Source organism: Nyctereutes procyonoides, unplaced genomic scaffold (genome assembly GCF_905146905.1).
Source record: "Nyctereutes procyonoides isolate TBG_1078 unplaced genomic scaffold, NYPRO_anot_genome, whole genome shotgun sequence".
Classification (NCBI taxonomy): Eukaryota; Metazoa; Chordata; class Mammalia; order Carnivora; family Canidae; genus Nyctereutes; species Nyctereutes procyonoides.
In genome coordinates this window covers 7,813,446-7,830,963 of record NW_026575049.1, presented here as the reverse complement: position 1 = coordinate 7,830,963, position 17,518 = coordinate 7,813,446, and the positions used below count along the sequence as shown (strand labels likewise).

At 40.7% G+C, this 17,518-nt stretch overlaps 1 protein-coding gene across 2 annotated transcripts in view; it reads right to left on the bottom strand.

Annotated features, from left to right (window-relative positions):
* The window catches only part of LEMD3 (LEM domain containing 3), a 73,003-nt gene extending 56,799 nt beyond the window's left edge, over positions 1-16,204 (bottom strand). For both annotated transcript variants that reach the window (XR_008664891.1, XM_055328669.1), the window contains exon 1: positions 14,592-16,204. Coding sequence is in view for 1 of the 2 variants with exons in the window: in XM_055328669.1 (XP_055184644.1) it covers positions 14,592-16,179 (1,588 nt within the window). In the remaining variant the exon portion in view is untranslated. The remainder of the gene's footprint in view (positions 1-14,591) is intronic.
* Between the last annotated feature and the right edge of the window lie 1,314 nt (positions 16,205-17,518).

Genomic DNA, 17,518 nt, shown 5'->3' with positions numbered 1-17,518 from the left:
CAGACGTCCCTCATTTCATTTTTCTAATGGGGATAAGAAGTATAGCTCTGTTAAAAGGGAAAATGACATATTTGTATAAACGAGACTGAAGTATGATCAAAACAAAAATTCAAAGTGAATTTGGAGCTAAAAAGGAAATCCCCATCATTGGCTTTACAACCAACGTGCTTAAAAATTACATCTTGACTTTTAGCTCTGGAAAAAAACAAACAGAAATGAAAAGTCACTTGGGACATAGAGGTATTTAAGTATGTCATCATTAGGTCAAAAACAGAACCACTGGATAAAAAAATTGAAAGTAGTTACAACAAAAAGTCTAAAAAGACTTTTTTTGTTGGCTATAATATATAGAACTTTAAGAATAAAACTCATGCTTCCACGTGAACAGTGGACAGAAGATACCACATACACTGGAATCACATCAGATTTTCACCTAACATCTAACTTCTTAGATGAAGAACAAGTATCTCCTCACACCAAAAGGCAGCGGGGTAAAATGGGAGGAAAAAAAATCACTGGAGCAAGGAATGCTAGCTCCAACATTTATGACTTGCAATCTTGGGCATTCTAGAAACTTAATGTAAAATGGGATGTTTTCTGACTATGCACAGAGATACTGAGTGGGGTGGGCAGGAGATTAATAAATCTTTTTCTTCTTTTCTCATCCCTAACATGAAATAAAAAACAAACGGTACTCAGTTTACAAACATCATAGTATACCACTACTCCATTCCTCATTTGTCTCTGCCGTGGAGCTACTGGAAAGAAAAGACAGAGTCCTTAGAAAATCTGTTGAGTTAGGAAGATATGAAATGGAAGACCCCAAAGCAAAGCTCCCTGCCAAAAATTTTTTAAATGCCTGAATTTTTCAGTAATTGCCAAAATTTTCATTTACCAGAGATAGAATCCGAATTAATAAAGATCTTGTATTTAAAATAAAATCACCTCAAGATTAGAGTTTTCACTAGTTAAGTTAACCAGTCATTTGAACTTTACAACTGATCCCTTGACATTCATCACGAATGTCTTAAAAACAAATTCTGAAGTCTAACCAGTATATTTTCCTTACAGCATGCTTTAAAAGCAATGGTTCTCCATTTTTTTTTAAGTAAAAAGACCTCTTGGTTTTTATCAAGACATTCCGATCCCACAATAGTATTTTTTAGTATTCACTATGAAGAAAACATGACAAAAATGCTACCATGAATTTTTATATTCTAACCACAGATTGTATTGATATACAGATGCAAACAATACACAATATGAGAGGAGCAAAACAAGTGTTAGGTCCTCAAACACTTTGTAATGGGTATAGCTCCCAAATGTTCTCAGCCTATAAGTACTGACATAAATTCTAAATTAAGAACTGTAGGCAACCCAACTACTACACATATAAAGATAAAGGATGATTTAGAGAGGCAGAGCTAAGCTGATTCCATATTGGCTCAATCCTCACTAAAGATAATCACACAATCAAATTTTATCACAAAATCATATGATCTTTATTATCACAATTCTACAATATTGCAAATTTAATCAGATGGCTTTTCCTAACATTTGGCTCAAAGTAGCTGAACTGAGGGAATAAAGGGAGTTGAAGTTTGATAAAGGAGAGGGTATGTAAATGAGGAACACAGTATAGTACAATAGTTAGAGGATGAGCTTTCAAGACATACTGCTCGGGTTCAACCAACAACATAATTCAATTAACTCCCTTCTCTTACCCATAACCTTGGACAAAGTAATTACCCTAATCCTCCATCACAGCGTCCTCACTTGCAGAACGTTAGAAGACTAAATGTTTATACTTGCCAAGCACCCAATGAATGGGCCTACTCTTTTATTACAGGGCATTATGCTGAGTGAAATAAGTCACAAAAAGACAAACACTGTATGTTCTCACTTAGATGTGGACTCTAAAAAAACCAAACTCATAGGTATAAACAATATACTGGTGGTTGTCAGACACAGGGATGGGGTGGGGGTGGGGTGTAAAATAGGTAAAGGTTAAGGGTGCCTGCGTGACTCAGTTAACCGTCCAACTCAGCTCAGGATCAAGAGATCAAGTGCTGGGTGTGGAGCCTGCTTAAGATTTTCTCTCACCCTCTCCCTCTGCCCTTTCCCAATTCCAAAAAAAAAAAAAATAGGTCAAGGTAGTCAAAAGGTACAAACTCCCAGTTACAAGAATAAGTCCTGGGGATGTAACATACAGTACAGTGACTATAGTAACTTCACTGTACTGTATATATTTGAAAGTTGCCAAGACAGTAGATCTTAAAACTTCTCATTATAAGGAAAAAAAAACCTTTATGTGTGGCAATGGATGTTAACTAAATTTACTGTGGTAATCATTTTGTGATATATATATCAAATCATTATCCTGTACAGCTAAAACTAATATATAATGCTATAGAACGATTATCTGTCATTTTTTTAAAAAGATTTTATTTATTTATGATAGAGAAAGAGAGAGAGAGAGGCAGAGACACAGGCAGAGGGAGAAGCAGGCTCCATGCCGGGAGCCTGATGCGGGACTCGATCCCAAGACTCCAGGATTGCACCCTGGGCCAAAGGCAGGCGCCAAACCACTGAGCCACCCAGGGATCCCCGATTATCTGTCAATTTAAAAAAATACAGATTTGAAGTATTAAGCACTTAGATGTTTGGCCAAGATTATAGCAAAGCAGCAGGAAGCTTAGGTCTGTATAAGAACAAGAACTAAAAGATGAAAAAGTACAACAGATGTTGGCAAAGATGTGAAGAAAGGGGAATTCTCTTACAGTGTTGGTGGGAATGCACGCTTGTGCAGCCACTCTGGAATGGAGGGTTCTCAAAAAGTTGAAAGTAGAGCTACCCTACAACCCACCAATTGCACTAATAGGTATTCACCCCAAAGATACAAATGTAGTGATACAAAGGGGAACCTGCACTCCAATACTTACAGCAGCAATGTCCACAATAGCCCAGCTGTGAAAAGAGCCCAGATGTCTATTGACAGATAAATGAATAAAGAAAATCTGGTACACATAACACAAACACACACACACTAGAATATCACTCAGCCATCAAAAAAAAGGAAAGAAAGAAAGAAAGAAAGAAAGAAAGAAAGAGAAAGAAAGAAAGAAAGAAAGAAAGAGGAAAAGGAAAAGGAAAAGGAAAAGGAAAAAGGAAAAGGAAAAGGAAAAGGAAAGGAAATTTTAAGTAAACTTCTATGGCTAGCCTGGGAGCTTAAGCTTAAAAAACAGTGTAGTTGAACACTTCCAAGTTCAAACAACTATCTCACACAGCGACATGGAAGACAACCCACTCAATTAAGGACTGCCCACTTTTCCTTTTGGAAGTAAACAGCTTGAGATTGTGAGCAAACATTTTCTAGTAATCTGACTGTAATTCAAAGAATTTATTCAAATTCATTAGAAACTGTTGCTAAGTATAAATCTACAATAAAACAGCACCTTGTAAAAGAATTGAGGTAATTTTTACAATTCAAAAGAGCATGATGAGTAAGAGTACCCCCAAAATCTTTTTCAAAAGGCAAGATACCGAAACCCTTAAACAATTTTTTCTCACACAAGCAACAGCTTTTTTAGTCATTTTGTTTTCATTTTTCTAAATAGGAATGAACTCTCCCCTTATTCCCCAGGACAGTCGTGTGACAGAATCAAAAGGGCCAGTCGTCCCTCCTACATGTCTACTTTGAAGAGCTGTACAAAGCAGTTTACAACAGGAAATGGTGAGAAGAATAAAAAGGAATATTCCAAATAAGAAATGAGTGAGAATTTAGGGGATATCACTTCTACTTTAAGCTAAGAAGTCCTTTATACAACTTTATCTTTATACCATCAAGCATGGCCATTTATCTAGGGGCAGGTAGGTGACAGATTTAGCTCTGCCACTGCTCAGCTATCTCTCATTGACTGTAGTGACTTATGATTTAATTACTCCATATTTGTATTATATTTCTTTTAGCTCTGGTCTAAACAAATCATATCTTCGATACAGTTTCAAATGGGAAATGGGATGAAATTTCATTATGTGCTTCATATCAATTATCTAGGAGACTGAAGATTCTAATGCACTTTAAATTCCTTATAATTTAAGTAGCATGGTTTTAATACCTTGCTTATCAAATTCATTTTATTATTTTATACCCCCCAATCTCTGGATTACCCCCATTCAGGCTACTGTCTATTCACAGGGACACACCTTATCTCCCCCCTTCTGGGATAATAGTGCTTGTGGTATCTTACAAACTAGCTGAAGAAGCAACATGTAAAAGGCCATCCTTCTCTACCAGCTGAACGTGTTGTCTGTTCTTCAGATGTTAACAGAAACTTACTCTAAGACCTTTCCACAATCCCAAGAAATCCTTGTCTGTCTCAAATTTACTACTATATTTTGGATTAAAGCAACATATCTCATCTCTGACTCTTCTATCAGAGAGAATCAACCTTCTAGTGGTCAACAAGAGTAAAATCTAATTTTAAATTATGCTTAATTACCTATTAAATTAACATCACTGCAAAAATAAGAACATTCCTTTTCAGCACCCAGAAATAAAGCACTAACTAGGCAATACAAAAATATGACTCCTTTTATCTGCTTGGACAGCTTGAGAGTAGGGTTGAAAGATACTGATGAGCATTATAAATTTACAGGACTCCTCTATTATTAACATCACTGACGAGATGTCATACACAGCGCTGACCACGTGTTGTTAAATACACTGCAGCTGAGAAATTATAAGTTAATGTATTAAAAATATACAGTTATGCATCACTTCAAATTTCTCCACAGCATTTCCAAAGACACTGTCACCTTAGTTTCCTACAACAGTCACTGGCTAGAAGTTGATTTTACTATCCCCTAACTTGACAAATGCAAAAACCAAGGCCCAGAGGTTATGAATGACCTCCCCAAATAAAGTCAGTGAGAAAAGATGCATAAAAAAAACCTACTGCTGCCTAGCTAAGACTGTGGACTCTGAAGTCAGATCATGATTTCAAATGGCTGGCTCCAAAACTTAGTAACTGTGGGATCCTGAACAAGTCACTTGTAATCATATTCCCTCTACATTTCAGTTTTCTTGGATACTCTCATGAAAATTAAGAAAAAGTGCCCATATATAGAAAGTTCTCACTTTTATCATTTAAGGCTTTAGAATTTGAAAGAAGAAACATTTGGAGATGATCTGTTTTAAAAACAAGACTTTTGTCATAAGCATAAGAATACTTCTAGAACATCTTGAACTATAAACACATTACATTGATAACATTTTCATTTTTGGCAAATTCATTCTTTAGGTCTTCTCCTTTTTTACCTTTTTTTGGTAAGATTTTATTATTTACTCATGAGAGACACACACAGAGAGGCAGAGACATAGGCAGAGGCTGAAGCAGGCTCCCTCTGGGGAGCCTGATATGAGACTCCATCCCAGGACCCTTGGGACCATGACCCGAGCCAAAGGCAGATGCTCAACCACTGAGCCACCCAGGTGCCCCTCCTTTTTTACTTTTTAAAATATTTCTAAAAACCTGCAAGAAATGAAACTATTTCTTTTGTATAGAGTACACATTGTGTAAACTTTATCATAAGGCATACTCAAATTTGCAGAAATTAATTTTTCAAGTTATGTTTCCTAAGTCATAATACACAAATCTTAAAGAGTGTTACATGGTAATCAAATCTCAATTCTAGGGGATAGCTAGTGGGTAAATATTTAGGAAAAAGAAGAGAATGCCACCACAATTCAATGCGCATTCAAGGCAGGAAGCAATTATTGGTGCATACTTCTCACTCAATTAGTTCAGGACAGATGAACTTAAACTCTTGCATAATTTGCACCCATGCCTTGTTTCTAAATGTTAGCTTGTCCTTTGATATCATTTTAAGCAAAAAGTTGTGGCCATTGAGCAATAAATCTGCTACTCAGACAGAAAAGGTGGTATAATTTTAAATCTGTAGCTCTAGAACTAAAGAAAAACTTAGGACACCCTAAAATACATTATGACTTCCAAATGATAGATCTGTTATCATATTTTCTGACACCGTGTCTGTTAGTATAAACTTTCATAATCCTTTTAAAAAGTTAATTTCCTTAGAAATAAATTTTCAAAGGAACAATGTCAAACATGTAAAATTTAACAACGTCAAACACATACGAAAACCTAAACACTTTCTTCCTGGTCAACTCTCGTTTAAAGATTATTTTGAAAAAAAAAAAAAAAGATTATTTTGTTTATAAAGAACATTAATTAAATCAAGATTTTTTTAAAAAAAACTATCACTATTCAGGTTAAAGCATACATTATTAAAACAGCAAAGCCAAGGTTTACTGCTCAAATATACTGCTACTAGTTCACTTTAAACATTTGCACTTAAAAATAAATTCTGAGGGATCCCTGGGTGGCGCAGCGGTTTGGCGCCTGCCTTTGGCCGAGGGCGCGATCCTGGAGATCCGGGATCGAATCCCACATCGGGCTCCCGGTGCATGGAGCCTGCTTCTCCCTCTCCCTGTGTCTCTGCCTCTTTCTCTCTCTCTGTGTGTGACTATCATAAATAAATAAAAATTTTAAAAAAATAAAAAATAAAAAAATAAATTCTGAATATTGAAATCAAAATCTAAAGTTATCAGACAATAATTGTCATTAACAATTTCCACAATTAGTATGAGGCTGTGTTCCCAAATTAAATGGTAGGTACATTTTTAGCACATTTAAAATACATACAAGATTAAGATAAAGACGTATCATTATAATATTCATGAAGAAGTTACTACTACTTCTTTGCCATATATTTAGGATTTTATATTAAAATCCAGTATTTTCAGGTATACTTCATTTTAAACTACTTGTAAACTAAATTAAATCCTTCTTTGCACTGATGTTATAAATCTCTTTGCAGTAAGGTTCCTTTTATTTATATAAAATACTTTTCAGACAGGTAAAGTTAATATAAAATGATTAATGAGCAAGAAGAAGGTATTTCTAAAACTTTACAACTCTACTGAGGAATCATAAAACTATCTGATCTTTTTTAAGTATTCCTAAAATTACAGAATATGTCATTTCCACTAAAAGAAATATAAGCATAGAAAAAACACACATGAAGTTTACTTAAAAGGAGCAAAAAATGGGATAACAAGTATACTACAAAGGTCTTGACATCTTGAAAATGGAACAATGGAAAACGTAAGTTTTAAAGTGGTGATGTAAAATCAGAGGACTACTTTACGCACCAATTTTGAGACTGCAAATCTTTTAAAAATTAGAAATAGTATCATGCTTTATAAGTTTTATATATATTAGAGTTTGCATTTTATTACAACAGACTGACCAGCTCACATATCAATTAATGAATTAATCTAAACCCTTAAGTAAGGATAAATAGTCCCACATAATTCCTAACTGTTCTGAGTACAAATTTGCACTTCCTTGTCCTTAAATTGTTAGATTTCACAGATTATTCCTGGCATTTCTAAGATTTCATGCGTTACTCTGCTTCACCCATCCCTTTCTTTCACAATCCTCTGGATAACAATAATTGTAGAGAAGATATACACAGTCCTTATGCATTTACACATGTTAAAAGGCAATCTAGCAAAGTGCTTAAGAGACACTATCTGAATCCAAACACTGCCTCTGTGCTTACTAGCCACATGACCCTGGGCAAGTTTAATTTTCTTCATCTACAAAATGGAACAAATACCTGCCTCATGAAGAGGTAACAATTAAAATTGTTCAGCTCAGTGCCTGGTACATAATGCTATTACTACTATTACTACGTGTCATGTACTGAGCCAAGTACTTTACATTTAATTATTTAATTCTATTTTACAGATGCGGATGTTAAGGTTCACAGTGGTTTAGCAAGTTGCCTTTAATAGAAAAGCAAGGACAACGTTCAAAGGCAGGTCGGCCTCTTTATTTCAAGCCCTGATACCTATGCCAATTTCCCTCAAACTAGGCTCCCGGGATATACTCATGGGAAATTCACATGTTTTCACTCTGATAATTTTTATTTTAAATTAATCTAGAAAACTTTCAAATGAAAGACATTTCCATGGGTATATTTTATTTAAATCATCCAACTGGGATATAAAAACTCCTGGTATTCCCAAGAATATTCTTAGAGGCCTAGGATTTTTTTTCTTCTTACAAAATAGTCATCTTTGAAAAACTTGAAACGTAACACTCGGCCTTCATTCTTAAAGAATGGGGGAAACAACTATTTTTCAAAATCTTTACGCCTATTTCATTACATACACCAAGTTTTGGAACAGGTGGCTAGTCTAATTACTTGGAAAAGTAAAAACATATTTAAATATACATTTAAAATTATAGTACACTTTTGTAATGCTTGGTCTTGGCTTAAAAAGAACACACATTGTTAAAAAAAAAGATAAAAGGTATCTGGTGCTCAGTGTACTAGTACTATCTACTAGAGGAATAATCTCTCATCTTTAATCCAATTATGTAACACAATAACCTATAGGATATTAATACTTGAACAATTCAAAAAATAAGCTCCCCCAAAACTTATTTTCTCTATACTACTTTTCCCTAAAAAAGATCCCTTTTCAACATCTCTACTTTCAATGGTCTCTGATGTCCAGGCTTATGACCTCAGAATAATCTTTGACTCTTCTCCTTTATTCTCTGGATCCAAACTGTCACCAAATACTATAAAACCTTCTTCAAATGGATTCTTTTAGTAACAGACCCTACTCCATTCCTATGAACCTCCTCCAGCTGTTCATCACTCCATGTGGGCTTACAGTACCTATCAATCCCTCTTCTCTCAAATCCTATCAATTACCTATACCACCACCCGTTTGTCCTTAAAGATCAACTTGATCATGCTAGTGCTCTGCTTAAAAACCTCCATGGATTCCCACTGCTCAACCTATAGGATCAAGTCCAAATTTGGAATCGGCTTCTGATCATTTGAAGTTGATAGAGCTCACAGTAAATTCTCCCCTTTAACAAAAGGGTGGCACTTATCACTCAATATCTGATATAATTCTTATCCATCTCTGTACTTACTAGTAGTTGGAGTGGAAGCTTTTGCAAGAATGAGATTTCCTTTGTACCCTTCCTAGTACTGAGTATTAAGTTAGGTACTGAATAGGTGACCAATTACTGAGTTGATGATGAATTAATCAGTGCATATAAAGCGAGTATCTGATATGTAATCATTTTCATCAAATATTTACTAAGGAATGAACTTGTGCCAAGGATATTAATGTGACTTGGGTCTACCAAACAATTCCCTTATGCCAGGCAACAACACTAAAAACTTCACATGCATTACCTCACGAAATACGTTAAACTCCAGTTTTCCAGAAAGTAAAATGTGGTAAAAGGAAATGGTAGGAAATGAAGCTAGAAAAAGCAGGCATAGTCAGATCATGAACAGTTTAGCCAAAGAATTTAGATTTTATCCAATGAGTAAAAGAAAGCCACTGACTAATTTTAAGCAAGAGAGTGAATTATTACATTTGTATTTTAGAAATATTGCTCTGGCACTGAAAAGAAATGGAAGAGCTACAGCCTAGAAGCAGGGACACCTGTTAGAAGACTACTGAAGCACATCAGGCAAAAAACTAACTCAGAGCAACAGTGATGGAGAGAAAAAGATTCAAAAGAGAATCTTTTGAATTACAGGAAGATGGACAAGGTATAATTACAGTACTTAATAACCAATTGGATTGAGGTTTGAGATTTGGCAGGCGCATGAAGGAAACGAAGGAATCTAGTTAAATTCAAAGTTCCTAGATGAGTTCCAGGTAGATGGAAGTGCCATCAAGTAAAACAGGGAAGTGGGGGGTGTCTGAAAGGAAACCCAATGAGTACAGAAAATGGGTACTCCTGGAGCACCCTAAAGAAACTGTCCAATAAACAAGTAGGTAAATCTAGAACTCAGGAGAGAACATTTAAGGCAAAAATATAAAATCAGGAGGTTATTAGCCAGAAACCGTACAAAAGGATAGAACCAAAGACAAAAGTTCCAGAGACCACCAATATTTAAAACACAGTCAGGAGTAAATGAAAACTGGGAGAGAGTAGTGATACAGAAGTCTGCGAAGGAGAGAGTTAAACAAAGATGGGAGTTATCACTGTATTGAATGTATCAAAGAGGCCAAGATAAGAACTTTAATGCCTCTCCTGGATTTGGTAATTGAGTAACTTTCAATTTGAAGGAGAGATTACAGATGAATGGATGGTAAAGAAAGCTAAACTAGGCAGGGGTTGAGTGAATGGCAGAGGCAGAAAGAGAGAGCAATCTTGGCTGAGGGGAAAGTAACAGCTGGAAGAAAACAGAGGGCTGAAGAACATTTTCAGGGAAGGGACCAGCGGAGAGTGAAATTTTTAAATTATGCCTTGTACTTAAAATTTAGTATAAGGAAAGTTAGCCGCCATACGTTAAGTGAAAAAACAGGCTGTAGGATATGGATAGTATGACACCACTTAAAATAAAATTCTATCTCCTTTCTATGGCCTTCAGGGCCTTGAGGTCCGTTAAGACCTGGCCCCTGCCCCCTTCTGACTGCTTCATATGCCATTCTCTGTCATTCGCTATACCCCTGCCACAACAAGCATTCTATTTTGATGCTTCAACTTGCCAAGCTGGTTCTTGCCCCAAGAGTTTTGCACTGGATATTATTTCTGCCTGGAATTCTTTTCTGCCTATCAATGGCCAGGTCCTTCAAGACATTCAGATTTCAATTCAAACATCACCTCCTTAGAGAGGCCTGCTCAACCTGTAATATTCTATATCCTTCTACCCCAAAGTTGTTATCATTAACCTGTGTTAGCCAACAATCAGTCTCTCAAATTCTTATTTACTTGTCCATCTTCCCCACCTCCACCCCCGAATGTTTAAAATACTGCTTGGCACTCTATTGTTGAATGAAAATGTACACACACAGACACACACAAAAAAAGAAAATGTACACAAACACACACACACAAATATATAAATGTATGTATTTACATGAAAAGCATTAGGAAAGTTCTGAAAGGTATTTATCTGAACTTATTTATACCAGGGGTGAGTGGGAGACTAGAAGGAGAGGTATACAGTACCTATTCATTTTTTGCTTCATAGATCTTTATTCAAAATTTCTACAAAAATCATGTCTTTTGGGCAGCCCGGGTGGCTCAGCGGTTTAGCGCCGCCTTCAGTCCAGGGCGTGATCCCGGAGACCTGGGATTGAGTGCCAAGTCAGGCTCCCTGCATGGAGCCTGCTTCTCCCTCTGCCTGTGTCTCTGCCTCTTTCTCTCTCTCCTGTGTATTCTCATGAATAAATAAATAAAATCTTTTAAAAAATGTCTTTTATAACTGGAAAACGATTTTTATAAAATGACCAAAGGAACCGAAGATAATCTACTCTTCATCTCATTTTCTTTTGTTGGGTTGTAATGACCTAATCTCACTGCAGGCTGATCCTTTAGTTGTTTGGTAGTTCAGTTCAAAGTTAGAATCTTAAACCCTAGAGCTAGAGAGAACTCAGAGATCATCTACTTCAACCCCCTAGTGTTACAGATGAGGAAGCAGAGACTCATAGTAATCTAATTAACAAAAACTAGGGCACTGATAAAAAATTTTCCAAGACCAAATGATTAAAAACTATTTAAAGGGCTATTATATGTTATACATAATTTAAATGACAACTAATAAAAGCTTACTAAAGATTACTCTCATATATAACCTACAATCTTCTGGTGAAATTATTACTCAAAGTAAAACTACTTCCTTAAGCACACTACTTGACCAATGAACCCTATGGTTAAGCTCTGGTTAACCATTATGCTATGACAAAGGATTCAGAATACATAAATACAGGCAGTGAAAAATTATTCACCGTTAGTGTGCAGACTAACTGAATTAGGAGGCACTTCTTTCCACCAAGGTATACGGTAAATCAAATATTTAAGTATTCATTGCATTTTGATTCAAATTTCTATATCAATGTCTACAGTGTATTTTTAATGGAATTTAATAAAAATTAAATGCCGAATAAGAAGAAATACTTTAGTAAATATTTACAGAAACGACTTAAGTATTTCTCTTTACATACATACCGTAGTTTACCAGGAATACAACAAATTTTAAACTTTTCAATAATACCATTTTATGGTTTTTTAATAAACTATCTCATGTGACCCTTACAACATCCCAGAGAACAGAAATTATTACTCCTATTTAGGAGAGAAAAAATGGGGCTCCGAGCTTAAGCAACTTAAGTCATTTGGACAAGTCCTCGTACCCCAGATCCTCCACCTCTTAGCCACTGTTGTTTCCATCTACCCAAACTACTTTTACCATTCTTTAAAATACAAAAACACTTTACAGTTTCTTTCCTGCCATGTTGGTAAAGGTTGAGGGGGCTATTGAAACCCTCAGGGATAGCAGTCCTATCCCTTTCTATTCCATCTGAAATTTTAGTACCTAAGAAAACATTACTCATTCATCTTAACAGTGAGGAGAAATGTGTGACAGCCACCCTTATTGAGAATTGTGCTCATCAGTGACTCGTTACGAAATCCTACCAAATATTCAATTGTTTTCTTAATCCTAATAAAAGTACCCTCTTATTTAGAAAGCTCTCTACAAACAATATCCAAAGTATGGGCTTTATAGTTGGAAAAAAAAAATCAGAAACCAAATCTCAGTCCTATTCAGCTATTGGTACATTTCTGAACACCTTGTCTCACTGTCCTCATCTGTAAATTGAGGATAATACCATCTGTATCTCTGATGTGTTCAATAATATGTATAAGGCACTCACAAAAGGGCCAAGTCATAGAGTTGGCTGTTAGAGAAACAAACAGACAGGTACTGCTGATAATGTCATTGAATTTATGGGAACTTTACTAGCTTAGTTTCTGGTGTGATCTTATTTCTTGTTTTCCCAAATCATTTGAGACAGAACACACTTTATCACTCCTGCTCCCAGGGAACCAGTTAAAGTGAGTGCTGGGTTTCAGTCCTTTTCTAAACTCTCTAACCAAGCAACATAGTAATAAATCTAATTTTTGGTGATCTTAGAAATGGCTATAGCCAAATCAAAGGTTACACTATTTGGACTCCTATTCTTTATCTAAATCTGCTAACTGCATCATTCACTATTTTGAAACAAAACAAACAATTGTGAGGCTGATTTTATAAACACAAATCACATATAAAATGACTTCATGGTGGGTGAAGGGGTAGGAGGTTTGGGGAGGGTGGGGAGAGTGAAGAGGGAAACATTGAGAAATTGTATCTTCAGCAATCCAACACACTCTCCATTTACTTTCTCTCTTTTAATCTGTGTAAGCATCATTCTAATCGATAGAAGCATCATTTTACTGATAAGGAAAGAGAAGCTCCAACTCTTGCTCAGTGCCCCTTGCTCAAGGTGCTCTAACCACTCGAACCCACAGGAAGGCTCTTGCTCAACTCAAGGCCTTTCTTCTAATCATCTCTGCCCAGAATGCTGTCCCTACAGTGCTGTCTCCTTTGCCTTCAGGTCTCACCTCTCAAATTGCAGCTACTCTCATCATCTCTAGAGTAGCATATACCAACTATTCCATCCTTATTTCCCTCACAGAACACAAAATGATCTGTACTCATCCTCTTATGTTGAGGAACAGAGCACACCTCTGATTTCTCACTGCGCCCTACTTTTATCCTACAGCATAGATGACACTGGCTTAATGAATGAATGAACAACCATACCTGCCCACAGTGCTTTACAGCAAGTAAATGTCAGGGCCTAGAAACCAATACCAGATAAATCTCACCGCAAACTCCTGCCGGGCCCTACCACGACTTTTTCACTGGTGTGAGGGGAGATGCTTTGGGCTGAGCAATCAGTTTTGAGCTGTCTTCCCACCTTCTATATCCATTCACTTTATTTTCTTTTTTAAGATTTTATTTACTTATTCATGAGAGGCACAGGTTGAGAGACAGGCAGAGACACAGGAGGAGGGAGAAGCAGGTCCATGCAGGGAGCCCGAGGTGGGACTCGATCCCAGGTCTCCAGGATCACGCCCTGGGCGGAAGGCAGGCGCTAAACCACTGAGCCACCTGGGCTGCCCTCCATTCACTTTAAAAGAAAATATAGAACTATATAACTTAATACTCCAAAATATTTAGAGTTTCCCCGAGATCCTGCATTGCCTCCTGGAATCACAACTCAATCTATGATGTCCCGAAACAATCAAATACTTCAAAACTGTTAAGTAACTGGCCTCCACACACATAGTTATTTAAGGCTAAAAGAGAATTCACGTCGCACAAATTTTTAAGTGTATCTGACTAGCAGGCTTTGCATTATTTTGTTCTAAGATGCTCTGAATTCCCCAACAGATCACACAGAAAAATTTTAAGGCCAGGCATGGGATTACCGTTCTGATAACGAGAAGAATGTTCTTCCTTCAAGACGGAGGACACAAATGCAGCGATGTGCTGCGTGTCCCTATGAAAACATGTCCTTGCACAACACAGAAGCCACCTCCTGTGGAACGCCCAGCGTGGGTTCCAACAGGCCCTGACCTAGCGACACGCCCTTGGTGACCTTACCCATAGGGTCGAATACTTACTGCTGAGTCCTCCATCCTCGGATACTCCCGTCCCTCTCATTCCCAGGTAAGTCAGTCCCAATATTAGGAAAAACAAGCAGGCAGCAGTTAAGAGAAACATCGACAAGTAGTGGGCACTGAAACCCCCTGTCGGGGACACCTCCTCCCGCTTAAACTGCTGCAGAAGTTCCTCCTCGGGCTCCGAGAGCTTCGGTTTGTTGTAGGCGTTTTTCAGGTACGTGTGATTGGAGCCCGTATGGTTGGAGTGATTGATCCTGAGTGCACCGGGGGCGGCCGCCGACGCGCCGGGGGGGAGGCTGTTGCAAAACATCCTGGCCGAGTCCGCCGCACTCAGGGCCCCGCCGCCGATGTGGTTGTTGGTCTTCAGGAGGGAGCCCGAGGACGAGTCCAAGGTGGGGTCCGTGTCGGGGAGCGGCGGGGGCAGGAGAGGGGCCGGCCTCTTGGCGTGGACGCGGTACCTCGGAGCGGGGCTGGCGTCCAGGGCATCAGCCCCTCCTCCCTGCTGCTGGGGCTGGGGCCGGGGCCGGGGCTGGGGCTGGGGCTGGGGCTGCTGCGGCTGCTGCGGCTGCTGCTGCGGCTGCGGCTGCGGCTCCGCCGCCTCTCCGACGTTTCGGCTCCGGTCTAGACTCCCCGCGGCCGCCGCCCTGTCATTCATCGCGCTGCCTCCCCCTCCCTGAACGGAGGTCTCCGGGCGGCCCGCGGGCTTGGCGGGCGGCGCGCAGAGGGGCTTCCCGTGGCTCCGTCGGGGCCGGTGCCGCGACCCGGGGTCGTCCTTCGACACCGGCCTGCCGGGGGCCGCGCCGCCGTCGCCGTCCTCCTCCGAGTCCGAGTAGTCCTCCCGGCAGCCGTAGGACAGGAGCCGGCTGCCGTTGACGGGCCGGCTGGCCCAGCGCGGCTCCTCGGCCTCCGGGGCCCCGTCCTCCGCCTCCTCGCCGCCGTCCTCCTCGCCCGGCGCGGCTGCATCCCTCGCCGCCGGGGTCTGCAGCTCGGGGCCCGCCGGCCGCCGGGGCCCCCACCACGAGTGCGGCTTCCTGCGCTCGGCCGAGCTGCCGCCGGCGGCCTCGGGGGCGGCGGGGGGCGCCGAGGGCGCTCGGAGCGCGCGGCACTGCGGCGAAGGCCGGTCTCTCCTCCCGCCGCCGCCGCCGCCGCCGCCGCCGGCCTGGTCCCGGGGACTGGCCTCCGCGTCCGACTCGTCCGAGCTGAAGCCCAGCAGCACTTTGCTGCCGGCCGGGGCGGCGGCCGCGGCGCCCTCCGAGCCCGAGAGGCGGCCCAGGGCCCCGGCGGTCCGCGCGTAGGGCAGCTCGCCGCCCGGCCCCGGCCGGACCCCCGGCCCCGCCGCCGACAGCGCGGCGGCCGCCGTGTTATTGTTATTACTGTTCCGCGTCTTGCTGCCGCGGCCCCCGCACCGGTGCTGCTGCTGCTGCTGCTGCTCCTCCTCCCGAAGCTTCTTCAGCTTCTTGAGGTAGACCGGCCGCGTGCTCTCCGTCACCGGCCCGGGAGACAGGCCGTAGCGGCGGAGCTGCGAGAAGAGCTCCTCGTCCGAGAGGGGCTGAGGCGCCGAGGCCGCCGCCGCCGCCGCCGCCGCCATCTTCTCTCCAGGGTGTTTTACGAGCTCCGCGCTACCGGAAGTGACGCGCCGCCCTAGACCCTGAACTAGACCCGCTGCGTCGGCCCCGCGGCGCCGCGGCCGCCTCGGCCAATGGGAGGCGCGGGAGGAGCTCACCTGAGCGGGAAGCGGCCACCTGCGCGGCGCGCGGCCCCGGGCCCGAGGCCGGCCGCCCCCCGCCCCCGCCCCCGCCCCCGCCCCCGCCCCCGCCCCCTGCGGCCCCGCCGCCCCGCCGAGCTCCGGGCCCAGCCGCGCGCTGCGTCCTCCCCGCCCCCCGGCCTCAGCCCCGCGCTTCCAGGCGGCCGCCGCGGAGACCTGCAGCCCGAGGTGGCGCGCCGGCTCCCGGGGTCCCCGCCTCGCCCCGCCCCGGCCCGGCCCGGCCCCGATCTCCCTGCGCCGCGGCTGCCCGCTCCACTTACACCGCAGCCGGGACGGCCGCTCGCCTTGGGCGCTCTCTTCGGGGAAGCGTCTCCGCTAAGGTCCCGCGTCCGGCTCCCCGCGGGGAGCCTGCTGCTCCCTCTGCCTGTGCCCCTGCCTCCCTCGGCGTCTCTCATGAATGAATAAAATAAAATAAATAAGAAATAAAATAAATAAAATGAAAATAAGTAAAATAAAAATATTTTAAATTAAAAATTAAATGAATTTTAAATTAAATTAATAAAAAATAAAATAGAAATAAATAAAATTAATTAAATAAAAATTAAAATAAAATAAATAAAAATAAAATCAAATAAATAAATGAAATGAAATTAAAATAAATGAAATAAAAATAAAATGAAATGGAAATAAATTAAATTAAAAAAATAAAATGAATTTTAAAATAGAATAAATTAAAAACAATAAATAAAATAAATTTTTAAAATAAAGTTAATAAAATAAAATAATAAATCAATAAAAAATAAAATGAAATAAGATAATAAAATAAATACAATAAAATAACAAAATAAAATAAATAAAATAAAATAGTAAATACAATAAAATAAAATTTAAAAAGAAAGCAGATTCTGGAGATGGGGCGGGATGGAACATAAAGATACAGTTTCCCTCAGGGAACTGTATCCCAACTTAGAGGTGAACGAGGAAGTGGTTCATGACACCATAGTGTAACAAGAGCTTCTGAGAGGTCAGCAAAAGCCCAAAGGAGGGTCACCTAAGATGGTCTGGAACTTAGGGGAAGTCAAGGAAGGCAGTTTACCAAGAAAAGATGCAGAGCCAACCAGTCCCAATACAATTTTCTTCCAGAAAATAGCTTCCAGAGTAATAGCTATTCATTCTTTACTTGGTTGTAAGGGATCTTTTTTTTTTCTCCCTTTTAAAAATC